This window comes from Arachis hypogaea, chromosome 8 (genome assembly GCF_003086295.3).
Source record: "Arachis hypogaea cultivar Tifrunner chromosome 8, arahy.Tifrunner.gnm2.J5K5, whole genome shotgun sequence".
NCBI lineage: Eukaryota > Viridiplantae > Streptophyta > Magnoliopsida > Fabales > Fabaceae > Arachis > Arachis hypogaea.
The window spans coordinates 10,870,860-10,888,547 of record NC_092043.1 but is presented as its reverse complement, the minus strand read 5'-3'; the positions used below and the strand labels follow the sequence as shown (position 1 = coordinate 10,888,547).

General features: G+C 32.0%; 1 protein-coding gene across 1 annotated transcript; it reads right to left on the bottom strand.

Annotated features, from left to right (window-relative positions):
• Positions 1 to 9,172: 9,172 nt before the first annotated feature.
• Positions 9,173 to 13,636, bottom strand: LOC112704991 (uncharacterized). Its single transcript, XM_025755854.1, has 5 exons — positions 12,718 to 13,636; positions 12,510 to 12,565; positions 12,293 to 12,428; positions 11,533 to 12,199; positions 9,173 to 9,419 (listed from the first exon to the last, which is right to left on the bottom strand). The coding sequence occupies exons 1-5, from the start codon at positions 13,634 to 13,636 to the stop codon at positions 9,173 to 9,175; spliced, it is 2,025 nt and encodes a 674-aa protein (XP_025611639.1).
• Between the last annotated feature and the right edge of the window lie 4,052 nt (positions 13,637 to 17,688).

The window sequence follows — 17,688 nt, the reverse complement described above, 5'->3', positions numbered from 1 at the left end:
GCTAGATATGAATTATTCACTACTTGATTCAAATAAAATATAAGAGACTTAATTACTAAGTTGTAGATTAAAATACAAATAGGTAGTTTAGCAATATCATATTACCATGATTAAAAGAAGAAGGGAAAAACAAAAAGAAGAGTTTTTGTAATAGCAAAGTAGATTTCCAACTTAATTTTTCTACATATATCACCATGTTTATTTTGGTGAAAACATTAAATTGTGAAGGGAAATTGGGGGGAGACTATGGATGAAAGAGCAACGGTGAATGAAAATAAAGCAAAGCCACACCCAACTTTGGGGCATGATATGAGCATGACTTGAAAGCCAACCAAATCCGAAACAGTCCCCACCATTTCTGCCCATGTGACTATTACTTTGTTTTTTATCACCTTTATTTAAAGCCTTTTAGGATGTTTCATAGACACTTCATATTCACAATTCGTTGTTCATCTCATGCCCACTACTATTAACTAGCCTACTACCACTCTCCTTGCCTTTTCTTCAATTCATTTTTTTTAGTATACTTTCTTCCCTTTCCTCCTTTTCCCCAAAGTACTTCTGATTTTGGAACAAGTGAATGCATCTACGGTTCATCATATTCACATGTTTGACAAAAACAGAGAGAGATCATAAAGAAGAAGATTTGCACGAATTCCCTAACTAGTTAGTGCCTAGCACATGCCCCCACACTCAAACTAGCTTTGCCTAATTCATTGGAGGAGGTACCACAATCTACGTACATATGATGCTTATGTGGATTTTTACTTCAAATAGGGACTCCTTTTTTAATTACGCACTCTGTTTTAAAATAAGTATTGTTTTCACTTTTTTGTTTCATTGAAAAATTAATATATATTTAAAATTTGATAAAAGAAATTGACACTTAATTATTTTACAAAGGAGGGAGTACCACTTATTACTTCAATTGAATGATCAGCTACGCTGCTTACAAATAAAACAAAATAAAATAAACATAATCAATGTATTATTAGTTTGACTATCTTTAGTGGTGTATGGTGTTATGAGAAGCCCTTGCTCTTGCTGAATGCTGAGTGATTTGGGTGTCTATCATGAGATTTTAAACTTTAAATAATTGCCATCTTTTAAAAGAAAAACTTTCCTTTTTTTTCATCCTTTTTTCTTTTTTAAGTCCCGAGAATAAAGGTTTGATTCAATTATGATGCCATGATTTAGCATATATCAAAGACATCCTGCCAAATTAAACAAACCTTTTAATTCGACGGTTTTTTTTCTTATATATAAATAGAATGTATTTTATTCTATTAAAATTTCCGTTTAAGATATCATGTTAACTTCATTATTTTTATTTTTTAAGTTCTTTTTTTTTCTCAAAATAATATATACTCACGATTTTATTTTAGATTTTAATTAGTATGTGTTTCACTTGATTTTTTGTAATTTCGAAAGATGTCAAATTAAGTTTGTACCGAGATTTTAATTTGGAGAGTAGATATGGCTCCTTTAAAATAGAGTAAATTCGATCCCAAAATTACTTAGCGTAGGTATCAAAATTATGTATGTCGAAATATTTGTGATAAATTACAAAACAAGAAAGTAGATAAAATGAAATAAAAACTTGAAAATAAAATTCTTAAAAGAAAATAATCAAAATAAAACAACGCAAAGAAAAAGAAATGAAATAAATAAGAACTATAACTGAAATAACAAGTAAATTGAACTTTAAAATAAATGAACAAAAAAAATTAAAATATCCAAAAAAATGAAAAATAATAAAATGAAATAAACTGAAAATAAAAGAAAAAATCAAGAATAAAAGAAAATTGACTCCAAACACTCACATGCACTTGCACTTCATGAATCTCCTTTGCGTCAGTATAATTTTGGATTTTGTAGAATTTTGTGTGATAGTGTAATATTTAAATTCAAGTCCATTTTTCACTTCTACATTTCTTTTATTTATAGACCACAAAAATAGATTTGCTGAGTATTTTCCTCTTCCCATAATCTAGCTTCCTCCTATTTCTCAGGCCACGACACTACTTTGACCATAAAAAATCTTGACTCTTAAGTTTAATGTCCCGCGTCTTCTCTTATCTTGGTTTCAAACCCCACATTTCATAAAGTGCTTCTAAAGAAAGCCTTTGTGTGGTTATTTCATTTCGACTTTTAGAAATTACCAATTCGACTCATTCTTTTAATTATTTTCTTTTCACTTTTTATAATAAGTCGAACTCTTGTGTTAACGCTCTTTTGGAACAACCCATGTGTTATGATACTTCGACCTACATTCTCATATAACAACCCGCATGCTATAATACTTTGACTTACATATTACGAACTCACTTTTAGGTCAAACAATCATGGTCGAATTATTTGTAATGTCAAATTTTTGTGCTAACAGCATACAAACTAATTACTTATGAAAGTTATTTTTTGAGTTCGATAGTCACTAGAGGATGGGAATGAAACTTGTTTGTTTGGGAGGGTCGTCCACTTTGTACCTCTGCAGTACTCGAGAGATTAGTCATTGTACTTTTGGTCTGATGGATACCTTAGTGCAAACCGGTGTAAAAGTCAAATAACTTTAGAAAAAAGGACAAATAGGTTTTTGAACTTTTTATTCATGGACATTTTACTCCCTCAGGATTGAAAAATACAAAACGATCCCTAACCATTCAAAACGTCGTAGATACGGGTCCTTTCGTTCAATTTGCTTGGCCAAACGTTACGGATTCAGATGAGGTGACGCTTACGTGGCGTGGGGGTGGGTACATGTCGCCAAAATGTTGTGAACGGGGCTGACGTGGTCCGTTATAGAAAGTTATGGGATATATTGGTCCTTATGCACTAAGACGACGACGTTTCGCAAAACATTGTTCAACACTTCATATCAAATATGCCAAAGATTCTCATATGAATCATAGATAATTTCAGGAAGTTCTAGCACTAATATTTTTCCTCCAAAAAATATAACGCTTCATCTCCGTCTTATTTCAGTTCCAGTTAAGCTTCGTTGTTGTAGCTGCATCCGCTGTGGAGAGTAGTAAATACATTATTGTTGAAACTTAGTGTGCTTCTGCCTTTAATTTTTTATACATGTTGTAGGATGGGTTTTATAGGGACTGTAAGTGAGGGTAGTAGCTAATTAGTTGTAGAGTTAGTCAGGTTTAGGATAATATTTAGTGAGGTTTTGGATCATTGTTAATAATGTATGGTTTTGTGTTGTGATGTGTATTGAAAAATATTGCAGATGGATGATATATTCGGTGTTTTCGTGTTCCATTAAGGGGCTACTTTTCAAGGACACCTACCAGTGAGTTAGTCTATTTTTCATGGTCAAGTTGAGAGGTTTTCACCCATGGACTTGAATTTTGTCAATTTAAAGATTTGATCACGTTGTTCAAAGAACTGAGATATCAATCGTATAAGGAGGTTTACTGGTATAATCCAAAAAACACAAATATAAAGTCAGGGTTGTATGTATTGAGAGGGATGCAGAGATCAACCAAATACGACAGGTTAAGTTGAGGAACAAAGACCTGATGAATTTTATATTTTTTTATTATCCTGTTGATCAACCTCAGATCGCAGATGATGAGGTTGAGGAAGAAGTGGATCCAAGTGAGTTCAAAATATTGGATGACTCATCTATTGATCATGATAGTGATAACAGTGAGGAAGATGAACTGTATAAACCACCACCTCCTAGTTATGAAAGTAGGAGTGACATTGGTGAAGATGATGGGGGGTAGAAGTGTTAGAGCTGTCAAAGGAAAGAGAAAACAAGTGTCTCCATTTGTGTCTGTTTCTGCAGTCCCTGCAAGGCAAGGTTAAGTACCATTCAAACCTCCAGCCCAAGTTTTCACAAGGCCATTCAACAGCACCTTGAGACCAAAACAACCAATTAAACACATAATATAGTTATGTCAACTCCAGTTATAATTCATCATAACAACAATGCACAACATCTCTGGTTATCTATTTTTTAACACTTAATAACAACAACAACAGCACCAGTTACTAACAAACACACAAGAATAACCAACATATTAGTTTTTTTTTCCTCTCTAGATAAGCAAGCTTCCTTTCCAACTTAATCAGTCTCTGTTCTACTTTATTCTTGCATAAATACTGTTCCAGGTCATCAACCTCATTGTCACAAATTGACTTTTTTGTACCTCCAATTTTTACAACATGATCATCAAGCTAGACAAAGAACTTGTAATGGAATGAATTTTTTAATTGCAATATCAAAAATAAAATCAAAATTCAATTAAACACATAAACCTGCTTCAAGCTTCACAGAACCATGTTACCTTAAAGAAGGGGCACTAAAAAAACTACCGGTGGAATTATTTGGCGTCCTGGACTTATACAATATAGCATACACTTCACATTTGTACATCGGAATAATGTCATCCTTCTCATCTCCACCTTTCACGCAACAAATATGAGACAGCAATTGGACTCGTTGTGTGCTCGAAGAACCTCCTTCACTGGCCATAGCACAGAGCCCTAACTACATAGCTACGATGGCGTCTAGAACCAATTTGAAGAGTTACAGCACCTAAACTTACTTGTCCTCCAAACTTTTGTCTACATAATACATTAATTCTGTAACAGACACATCATTCCGTTATCCTTGTCTGTTTAACATTAGAGAGCAGATTAAACGGAATGACTCATATATACGGCATTTTGAATAATAAAAAATGTTTTATATTTCTCAAAAAAGTCCATAAATAAAAAATCTATTTGTTCTTTTTCCAAAACTTTACAAATATTAGTAAATTAGAAAAAAAATATAATAACAAATATACAATTAAATGCACTATTTTAACGTTTTCACATGGTAATACACAAGGTCAAATAATAAAATTGAATTTATCAAGGGAAGTCACAAAATTACTCGCACCCTTTTTAATTCCTTGGATATTTTAATGACAAAGGCCAAAGTGCCGGCATGAACAGTGGTTTGTTTTGACCTTTTCAAAGCTCTGATAACAAAATGAAGTGGCAGTCGCGTATTTTGACCTTATCCACTAAACAACCGTACTCCTATTTGTAGGTCTTGGTGTACATTTATTGTGGTCTAATTTTCTTTTTCTATCAAGACGACTAGGCTATAGGATAGGATAATGAAATTTTAACTAATGGTTTTTTTGCAAATTAAAATATTATATTTCATCATTTTAATTGATTAAAAGTTTCAAGTATAAAAACAAATGTTTAAATATTTCATATTTTTTCTTTATATTTATGTTTGTGAACAACATAGAAGTTAGAACCATATTTGGTGACACATAATTAAAGTGCTAATATTTAGTTGGTTGTTTAAAAACAATATTCCAGTGATAGAGTTAATACTAGTAAGTGAAGAGTTTAAAAATTAAAAGTATTATTAACTACTTAAATTCATTATTTAATATAAATAGAAGTCTTCAACATGTTTTCTAAGGTCATCTTTTAAGTATTTTTTGAAAAATATGCATGATTAGCAAAATTATTATTGTCAAGTATTGTTTAAAAAAGACAAAAAAGAGATTTGGAATTCTCTAATAAAATTGTCGTTTCACAATAAAATATTTTTAAAGAGGATATTATATTCTTTTTGAGCAATTATATATTAATAATACATCACATTAATAATTTAAATAATATTAGAGTATATAATAAAAAACAATGAACGTGTAGAGGTCTTGCTTCAAAATTTACTTTGTGAAGTTTTACATTTAAGAGAACAAAATATACTTTATAAAGATATAAAAACTTTTTTTTCTAGACCTATTTTAATAGGTGAGTGATGTAACATTAAGGAGTAATAAATGGATTATTTCATCTCGTTCTATCAAAAATCTGTTATTTAGGTTACATTTATTTCTGAGAATAGAACATGACAAGACATTGAGAATAAGACAGGATAAGATATTGATGGATAGAGATACAAAATTTTGTATTCTATTTGATGATAAACTAAAACAAATTATGAAAATCTAATTTATCTTTTTTTTATTCAAAAAATTCGAAATAAAAAAATATAATTATAAAAAATTAACAAAAATAATGAAAAAAAAAATAAAAAATAAGTTGTATTCTTTGTTAGTATTCCTGTATTTTTTCTGTCAGGATAGACACAAAATACATTAATTCAGTGTTTCTAGACACACTGTCTCTATCTATATCTCCTCTATCAAACATGATTTTGTGTCTCAGTGTCCATGTCTCAGTGTCCTGTCTCTGTAAACTAACGCAGCTTAAAAAATTGGTCTGTCTCTTTTTTTTTTCTAAACCCGCCAATACAAAACACCTATAGTTAGCTCTCTCAAAATCACAGCTCATTTGGATGAACCATTTGAAAATTCCACTTTGTATTGTTTCATAGTGGAGAGAGTAATATGCTATAGTCACTAGATTATATATTATTATTTTTGTAAATAAATTCAGTCAATTCATGACAAAATCGTGCCAAAGACACTGTATTGCAGTCAGAAAGTGCTAAAATACCTTGCTGGTATAGCACATCTTCATCTTGAATTTTACAAATGCATTGACTTAAAATTAATTGTCTTTTCAAATTTAGATTAGGCAAGTGATTTGGATGGTCGAAAATTAACCATTGCATATTGTGTTGTTTTAGATTCAATATAATATCTTAAAAAGTAAAATATTGTTTTTATCCCCAACGTTTGAGGTAAATTCTATAATTATTTCTAACGTTTTATTCGTCATATTTATGTCCTCAACGTTCCAAAACTGATTTAATATTATCTTTCCGTTAACTCTATTGACAGAACACTAACGAAACTGTTTATGTGTCTAACTTTGTTCATTGTGGCAAACTTTTCTCCTAGTGTTACTGAGAAAATAAAAAAAAGAAATATTAATTTAAAAGGGTGAACCCTAATTTGAGATTGCCTCTCTTGTAGCTTCTTCTTCTCACTATCTCCATCTCTGTTGCAGTCGTGGCTGACTCCATGGTTTCGCAGGCAGTTCCGTTAGTATTCCGTCAGTTGAGTTAATGGGAGGGTAATATGGAATCAGTTTTGGAACGTTAGAGATATAAATAGAACGAATGAAATGTTAGAAACAATTATAGAGCTTACCCCAAACATTAGGGATAAAAACAATACTTTACTCTATCTCAAAAATGCAGCAAACAAATCACAGTCAATAGAAACTCAACAAAAACAAAGTTTAGAGTATTAGTAATTGTTTTTTAAGAATTATTTTGGATACAACTTTTTAACTAAGCTAAAATAATTTTGCAAAATCTCTTCCGCAGTATTTTGTGATAATATGTTGACTATTCTTTTTACATATAGTCCTATACTTTACGATAAGACTAAATACTTTGAACTAAATCTCTATTTTGTAAAAAACAGAATTATAAAAAAAATTTAATTATTATAATTGATGTTTTTTTTATTGAGCAGATTGTAGACATCTTTACAAAATTAATTTCATCTTCAATTTTTAAAAATTGAAGAACAAATTCAGGTTGAAAAATCACCTACCTTGAGTTTGTGAAAAAATTATTAGAATACAAATCAAATATAATAAGATATAATTAGAATTAGTTAAAGTCAGAGTATTAATTCTTGAAGTCAATTTATTTATACTTCCTGATTCTGTTTATGATAATAGCTTTCATATACAAGACTCTAACATGTATAAGTACCTCTGTGTTATAGTTATGTAAGATAGAAGTTTAGTTTTTATCATTTCAATAACAAATTACATTTACTTCAAAGTATGCATTCTTATTCATTCACAATAATTAACTCATCTAAAAGATTAAGCCTTTTCTATTTTTATAGAAAAAGAAATGGAAATCAAATAATAGAATTGATCGACAGCTAAATATTAACTTGATGGTGATAGTGGCTCTTAATTTTAAAAATTTTCCCAAGGTTGGACCCCAAATAGCGTGCATTAGCCATTGCATTTATAAGGTTGAACCAGAAAAAGTACTAGTTGTCGAACTTGTTGCAGCTATCTACTTTAATTGGCTCAAGAGTATATCTTCTGATTTGCATTTATATTTTGGTCAAAGCCAACTCTTTGACTTAAAAGTACAACTTGTTTTATTACACTCTGTATACTGACAAGTACTTGCATGGCTGTAAAAAAAAATTAGATAGATTTCTCATATTATTTTCGTTAAATAATATATGTTTTTTTTTTAGTTATTAATAGTGACAGTTAATTTAAAATATTAACTCGCACACATAATTATTAGTATCAATATGTGTGAACTAAATAAATTAATTTTTGAAGAATTTTAAAAATTTAAAATAATGTCTAATTTTTTTTTAAAATTCTAAAATAATCTTTTGAATATTTTTATTTTTATTAATCATAATAATAAAATAATATTAAAAATATATAATAAATAAAAATATAAAAATAATAAAATACATATTAAAAGATAATTTTATTTATTAACTTAAAATATTATAAAAAATAATATTATTTCATTATTAACCTATAATAACTAAATTTTTTTTTTGGTGACTAAATAGAAAAGAAAGAAAAAAGAGACAAAACCAAATTAATTGGCTAGGGTCATATCTAAATCTATTAGATGTTGAAGCTCACTCCATGGTTGGCTCCAATTCGAGTGAATGTCCGCGACAGAAGCAGCTGCTTTAGCCATACAATCTGCAACACTATTTGCAGTCCTCTGAATTAAAAGAATAGAGACTCTCCAATTCCAATTCATAACCTCCTGAATATGCTTTGCCAAATCCCATTCCGGAATATCCTTACTAAGCATTCTTTGGTTTACCAAGAAAAGAGCTTCTAAACAGTCTGTTTCACAAATAACCTCACGAAATCCACTCTCCCAAGCAAGAAGTAAACCTCTCCAAATTGCATACAATTCAGCAAAAAGAACACTGCACACTTCGACTTTTCCAGTGCAACATTTCAACCAACATCCATCAGGATTGCGAATAATACAACCAAAACCAGCATAGCCAGAAGGAGCAAACCAACTAGCATCACAATTCAATTTAACAGAATGAACTGGAGGTGGAACCCAATGCAAACAAAGTGAAGGAGGAGACAAAGATTGATGCATAGCAAAAATAGTGTGAAACTCCCTTACTGAACTACGAATCAAACTCACCACTTTACTAGCACTCCATGAATCATCTATATTAAATAAGTCATGATTTCTGCTTCTCTAAATCCACCAGATAGTCGAAAAGAAAAGAAAAGCATCTCCACTCCTTGCACCTCTGTAGAGCCAATCATGTAAATTCGAGTTATCTGAATACAAGCCTAAAAGGGTCCAGACCTCCTTGGCACTAGGGCACTCCCGAAGACAATGAAGAGTGGATTCAGAACCATTCTGACACCGATGACAGGTGCTAGATAAAGCTAAACCACGACCCAAACGAAACTCTGCTGTAGGAATAACATTATGGAGACTGAGCCAAATCAAGAACTTATACTTCTCAGGAATATGCAGACGCCATACCCACAACCAATTATCATGCTCATTCCAGTCAAACTTTCTTTTGGCTAGCCAACTGTACCCACTCCTAGCTGAGTAGAGTCTAGAAGATGCCACACCCCACGACCAACCCGAACTCTCTCCAGCATTCAAATCCGGATTATAAGCATTCAAACGCTGTTTGACATCTTCTAGAATGATAGAGAAAATATTATGGAGATTCCATTACCATCTTTCCAAACGTCTCTAATAGTTAAATCAGAGTCAGATATATGTACAAAAGGGACATCTTGAGCAATTGGGCCCTCAATACTCCATTGTCAAACCAAAAAGATTGATCAAGTGACCCAACGCACCAAGAGAAGGCATCCTTAAGAGCACCAAAAGCCTTTGAGATACTCTTCCAAACATGAGAAGCATTGCAAGGGACAAGGCCATCTAAAACTCCCTCATTCCTCAGATACTTCGCCCTCAATAGAGCAACCCAAGGCTTGTCCTGACAATGAAAAAGTTGCCACACCAATTTACCAAGTAAAGATATATTAACACACGCAGGGTCTCTAACACCCAGGCCACCAAATTTTTTTGGAGTGATCACGGTCCTCCAATTAACAAGAGAAAGACCTCTACCATCAACTTGACCCTTCCAAAGGAACTGTCTCATCATAGAAGATAATTTATCGCAAACCCAATTTGGAAAAAAGGATACCTGCATATGATAGACAGGAATGGATGCTGCAACAGAATTGATCAGGCAAAGTCTCCCTACTTTATTTAGAAGCCTTCCTTTCCAATTAGCTAATCTTCCCCTCACCTTTTCAATCACCGAATGAAAAGAAGCCCTACTGGTACGGGAATGATTAAGGTTAACTCCAAGATATCTTCCTAAGTCCAAAGCAAAACGTATTGAAGAAACACTAGTAAAAATATCTCTTCTACGAGCAGTCACATTTTTAGAACAAAAAGCTTTAGACTTTTCAAGATTCACTTTCATGCCAGATGCCTTGCAAAAAATATTAAGAGAATGCATGACCATTTGGACCTGACTTTTTGTAGCCTGGCAGAAGAGTAAGAGATCATCTGCAAACATCAAATGAGAAAATTTTGGGCCACCCCTAGTGACAGAAACTGGTTTCCACACACCCTCGACCACCTTATGAGATATATAGCAGGCAAGTCTTTCCATACAAAGCACAAATAAGTAAGGAGACATTGGATCGCCCTGTCTAAGCCCCCTTCTAGGAGCAAAACTATCCAATCTATTCCCATTCCACATAATAGAAAGAGAGGATGCACGGACACAAGTCATAATCAAATTAACAGTGATGATAGGAAAACCAAAAGCAATGAGAGTACTCTCCAAAAACCTCCAATCCACCCTATCATAAGCTTTTTCAAGATCAATTTTAAAAGCAAGAGTACCTTTCTTGGATTTTGTGTGCTTCATGAAATTCAAAATTTCTTGGGCCACAATAATATTATCAGGAGCACCACGACCCGGAATAAAACCTCCTTGTAAAGGACTAACAATATCTGGAAGAAAAGGCCGAAGTCGGTTAGTCAATACTTTGGTGATAATTTTATAAACAACATTACACAAGCTAATAGGCCTGAAATCCTTCATAAAGGTAGGATTATCAATTTTAGGAATAAGCACAATCAGAGTTTCCATGATGCTAGGATTTAAGAACTCTCCCAAAAAAGCGCTCCGGACAATATTCCAAATCTCAGTGCCTACTATCTCCCAATATTCTTTAAAAAAATAAGCTTGAAAGCCATCTGGACCAGGAGCCTTAAAAGGGCTCATACTGAATACTGCTGACTTGACTTCCGCAAAAGAGACAGGGTCAATTAACCTAGCACAAGCCTCAGTGCTTAGAGTGGGCATCGGAACATCCCCTAAACAATCAACCTCAACCTCTTCCGTTGTACCAAAGAGATTCTTGTAAAAAGAGAGGGCTTCTTCCTGGAGAATATCTGGATCAGTAGACCAAGACCCATCTCTAACATATAATCCATGTACTCTATTATGGTTTCTACGCACCAAAGTCTGAAGATGAAAGAATTTAGTGTTTCTATCCCCATACTTGACCCAGTGCTCTCTAGATTTCTGGTACCAAAAAAGTTCCTCTTGCAATAAAAGCCTATTATAATCTTCCCTCAGTTCAGCTTCTTTAATTCTCAGAGATAACACATCGGTAACCTCCAAACGCCGTTGAATCTGATCAATCTGATATTCCAGCTTATTTTTTCGCACAAAAATATTTCCAAAAATCTTTGAGTTGAAGTCCAAAGAAGCCTGTTGAACCATCTTAAGCCTTTCAGTAACGCCTCCAAACTCTTGATTCCAAGCCTTACTAATAACATGTTTATAAGAAGGATGTGTTGCCCACGCAGCTTGGAACCTAAAAGGACGAGAACCTTTCACTCTGGGGCTACCATGACAACGAACTAAAATAGGACAATGATCAGAATGAAGCCTGCTAAGAATTTCAGAATAACCCTCAGGAAACATTGACATCCACGCCTCATTAACTAGAGCTCTATCCAACCTTTTAGCCAAGTCCCTGCTAGCCTGAACTGCTCTATACCAAGTATATCTCCTACCAGTCACTTTAAGATCAAAGAGCTCACAGTCATCTAGAGTAGTAGCTAATAGACTAGCTCTGTGAGAAGAAAAATAAGCACCTGTACTCTCATCTGGTGCCACAATCTCATTAAAATCACCAATGGCCATCCATGGTCTATTATGGCCTGAATTAATAGAACGCAAATGATCCCAAAGCATACATCTTTTTTCGAATTGAGGACTCCCATATACTGCACTACAAAGCCAAACTAAGTTACCCACACTCACTTTTACTGTGATACATTGGTCAATTTGATCAATAACCACACAAGAAGAATTAGCAATAGAAGATAGAAACCAAATGCCACCCCTGTGTCCTACTGCTTCCTCAATACCAACACAATGAAAACCCAACTTATCCCAAAAAATTTTTAAATTATTAAACATGGTATGAGTCTCAAAGAGAAAGAAGAAAGATGGTTTATATATTCTCACCAAATTTTTGCAATGCACACGGGCCATCTTGTTAGACGCACCCCTCACATTCCAAGCTATGATATTGAAACTATCCATAAAAAACAGCAAAAAGGGAGCTCCAATAACAAACCCGAGACTCAACATGTTGTCCCTATCTTCGACAATCCTGCCTTTAATGGACTCTCAAGTGGCAGCCCAATTTTCTCCGTCGAAACTTGCACCATACCTGCCGTCGATGCTCCATCCTTATCTACTGGTGAATTCTGCAAAGAGTTTGGGCGAGGACGCTTTCGCACATTGCCATTTGTTGTCTCACATTGCTGCTGATAATGAACATTGTGCCGGGTCCCCGAAGAAGCCACACTAACCGATTTTCCAATATTGATGCCCCTGCTTAATTTTACTTTGGATCCAGTAGCATGTGTTGTACGTTGGTGGTTAGGCCTTGTCCAAGTACTGGTAGCCTTGTTAGGAGTCTTCTTTGCTTTTGGTTGGACCTGATGGGTACTAGGAGAAGGCTTTTGACCCATTTTATACTTTCCTTTCCTAATCACTTGAGTCCAACCTTCCAAATCCTCATGTTGTGCATGGTCTACATGAACAGCATGCAAATCACTCTCCACCAAATTCGGGACAGTAACATTTACAGTCTCATCTCCAAGATTCTTGCCAAAATGAAAACTTGCCTTTTCCACATGCACTGGATTTTTTGAATTTGAGCTTTCTGGCTGTTTTGCTACATCGCTGATCACCTTGGCATTAGTTCCTCCTCCTGCATTGCTGTCAGTCTTGCACACCTTCATATCATGACCAAACTTGAGACAGGAGTCACAAATAAGGTGAAGACTTTCATATTCAACCTCATATTCAACACCTTCAACAAGAATCTTCTTAGTCACTGGCAATCCTAAATCTATCTGAACACAGGCTCGAGCATATCGTCCTCTTTCAGCTAATTTTGTTGCCAAATCAACCTTAATGGGAATGCCAACTGCAGCCGCAACACGGAGCATTGCATCTTCTTGGTAGCACCAAATTGGTAATCCAGAAATTCTAATCCACACTAAAGTTGCTCCAAAACAGTTTTCACTTGATCTAAACTCTTGGTCCCAAGGCTTCACAGCCACATAATTTCCCTCAATCATCCATGGACTCCTAAGAGAACCTTTTCTCGCTCCTCAGCCACATCAAACTTCACAAGAAAGTAGTCAAATCCCACGTCCAATAAATCAAAACCTCCCTTAATCCTCCATACCGTTCGGAGTTTATGAGACAATGCAGTGTAGCTATAATGTTTACCTAGCACCTTAATCACTATAGCATCCTTATAAGGTTCTGCCAAGCAATTCTTAGCTTCTTGGGTAAATATGACACTCGGTGGTAAGAGATCTCCTTGCTTCCCAGAAACTATCGCAATGTTATCTCCCGATAAAGTTTCAACAAGTGAAAAAGCTTTAGCAATCTTGGAACCCACAACTTTGTCCCTGAAAGAAACCTTCAAAGGCTTAGAAACCCCTCCCGAAATATGATCCTCCTTTTCTCCTGATGCAATCCCTCCCCCGCTCTCCCCCTTATCTCTTCCGCCGACATTATCGGCTGCCTCACCGTGTTTCACCCTCAAAGTCTTTTCCCCGCTCACTCCACCGCTCATCTTCGATTTTTCCGTTTTTAATCAGCTAAATTAAGATTATATAAAAATTATAACAAAAATAACTAAATCTAAAAAATATTACATTATGAAGATAATTATTTATATGTCTAAATTTTTAAAATATTAACCTTAAATAAACTTAAAAACATACTCCTAAGTGAAAAAAAATATTTTTATAGTATAATTACTAACTCTAGGAGTACAAACAATTTTAATTGCAAACTTATTTTGTACAAAATTATAACAAGTGAATTCTAAATTTTTTTTTAAAAAATAAACAAAACACTTAGTGTCAAGATATTTTTTTTAAGTGTTGTAAAGTATTAAGAGTTTCATATTGAGATTTTTTAAATCATCCATATTGATCTGGTGATTGACTAAAATTTATAAATTTAATTTCATAAATTACTTTGGTTTGCATTACATGTAAGTTTTAAAGTATTGCCTTCATAAGTATTTATACAAATATTCTCAATTGTTTATATAAAAAATTTTATGCTAAATATAAGTTTTTCTATTTCTTCTTCAAATACATTAGTTCAATATCTTTTTTCTCGTTAAAAAATGACCATAGAATATAGTACATATAAATTGAATTAAATTAAATTAATATCTTGTATGATCAAAAATAAATATGAGTTTATTTTTTATTTTTTTTAAATAGTACCTTCTCAAAATTAATTTATATTTTATTTTAAAAATACATAAAAAATTTGTATATAAATAATCAAATAAATAGACCAAATTTTTTAGAAATTAAAAAAATTATTAATTTAAAAATATTTATATATAAATTTAAAAAGACTCGTTTGGAATTTTTAAAATTTTTTAAATAATTTTTGAGATGTTTTAAATTTTTTAGGGATTATTTTATACTTCACTTTATGAATTAATTTGTCCAAATCAGACACGTGAACTAACGCTATTCATGAACCGACCCGGGCAAGGTTTAATTTGGCCCGGGCCTGACCCAAAAGGCAACAAAAAATCCTAATAAATCGGATAAACCCGATATAAAATTAGGATATATAAATATGTAAATTTTATATACTAAAGTAATAAAATTTTACTTTTAAAAATTAAATTTAATAAATATTATATCATATTTATATCAAAATAAATTATTTTAAAATAAAAATAATGTTATATAAATATAAAAAAATATTAACGGAAGTATAATATGACATTACTGATTTGATTCTAAAATATATATTTTTATTATAAGAAATAACTTTAGACCGGGTAATGTGACTCGAAACATAAGTCGAACCTAACAAAAAAATAACATCAAGTAAAAATAATAAACCCAAACTCGCAAAGTATGTCTTGGGTCCATGCTGAGTTTTGGGCGAGTTGGATTTTGAACATCCCTAATATTGGATATTTAATGGTCATGAGTGCGAGTTAACGTTTCATATCAGTTGTCACCGTTAGTGAGTAACAATAAAAATTGTATCTAACAAAAATAAATATTGAAGACTATTTTTATATTTTAAATCTTAAATGGCTAAAGTGTAATTTAAAAAATCTTAAAGACCGATTTTAGTAATTATTCTAAAACTTGAATAAATATATAATAGATGAAACCTCTAAATTAAATAAAAAATTTAGATTAGATATTTTAATATTTAATAAGTTCTTATTTTTAAAAATTCGTTGAATATTATTCTAGTCAAATTGATTGATTTTTTATTACTTTCAATCAAATTTTAAAATAGATATTGTAGTATTTAACAGATTTCTATTTTTCTAAAGTCATTGAACATTATTTTAGTTAAATAAATTGGTGCTTTCAATCAAAATTTATAATAAATAATTTTTCATAAATTTTATAATAATATAATTAGATAAACATATATTTTATATATTTTCTAAACATATATTAAGGTTATTATTGTAAAAAATTAAACAATTTTACTTTTTTAATAAATAAAAATTTAAAATTTTGTAATCCTTTTATATAATCTTTTCAACTAATATATAACTTTAATCTACCTTTTTAAAATATGTATAAGCTAAATTCTATAATATCGTGGGGTTGAAAATAATCAAGAAAAAAGACAAAGACACTAATGAATTATAACTCAAATATCATAGTCTTCTTATACTCATTTATGAGATTGTGGATTCGATTCTCTCTATATTTAGTTAAAAAAAAATGAAGACGAGCGAGAGTTTATATTTTATTGATGATATATGAATACCTTAAAATTTAGTCCGTTAGCAAAATAAAATGGGAACATTTTTATTTAAATTATGTATGAAGTATCTTTTATTTTCGATATAATTATGGTGATTATAGTAAGGGATAGGTACTGTTTTGGTCCTCAAAATTTAGGGTCAAAATTAAATTTGTCTCTAAGATTATTTTGGATTTAAAATCATCCCCACCATTTTATTTGGTATTAAAATTGTCATTTTTAATAAAATTTTTTATTTTATTAATGAATTACTCATAATAAAAAAACTATAAAATAAAAAAAAATAACGCTAAGGAGGAGGAGAAAGGAAGAGGGAAAAGGGAAAGGGGGAGGGCAAGATGAGGGGAAAGAAGAAGAGGGGGAAGGAGGGACGGCGCCGGCGAAATTTGGAGCCGCCGTCACGGAGAAAACTCGGGAAAGAGAGAGGAGACGCGAGCCAGGGAGAGAGCTTGCCGTCGTGCTCCACCACTACTGCCGTTGCTACGACCACACTGCCCATTTGCGTCCTCGCTGCTGTACCTCGCCGATTCTGCTTCTGTTTCAGCTTCGGCTTCTATTTTCAATTTGGGTTTTGCTTCTGTTTTGGCTTCTACTTCTGCTTCCGATTTTGCTTTTGCGTCTGCTTCTGTTTCTATTTCTACTTTGATTTGTTATTTTTCTAATTTCATTGTTGTTCTGTGTTGATTTTGTTGAATTTGATATTATTGTTTCTGAATTTGAGTAATGTATTATTGTTAGTGTTCTTGAATCTGATTATTGGTATTTGGTGGGAGTAAAAGAGGTGATGGTGGTGGTAAAGATAGTGGTAGTAGAAAATATTTTTGTCGGTAAAAAGTTAAAAAAACGATTTTAATACCAAATAAAACGTTGGAGACGATTTTAAATCTAAAATAACGTTAAAAACGAATTTGATTTTGATCTTAAATCTTAGGAATTAAATGAGTACTTATCCCTCTCAATAATTATAGTTTTGTTTAATTTATATTTCAAATTATGTTTTTATTTTTTATCCTCATTTTTAGGGTGAACTTTTTTTTCAAATACAAGCCGTTTATAAAATTTACAAATTTTATTACTATTGTTGTTATATTTTTAATATTTACAAACAACAATACATCTCATTGTCGAACTTCAATCGTAGTAAACTTCATATAACTAATTACTATCATTAACTTGAGGGGTTTTTTTCTGAAATAAAACAAAAAATTTATTATTTTTTTAACCCCATTTTTTAACTTTAATTTTTTAAATACGATTTTTTTTAAAATAAGTTTGTCGCACCTCCGACGAATTCTATATTTTTTTATAGAGTTCCTCTAACCCGGCGAACTTCATTTAAATTCTA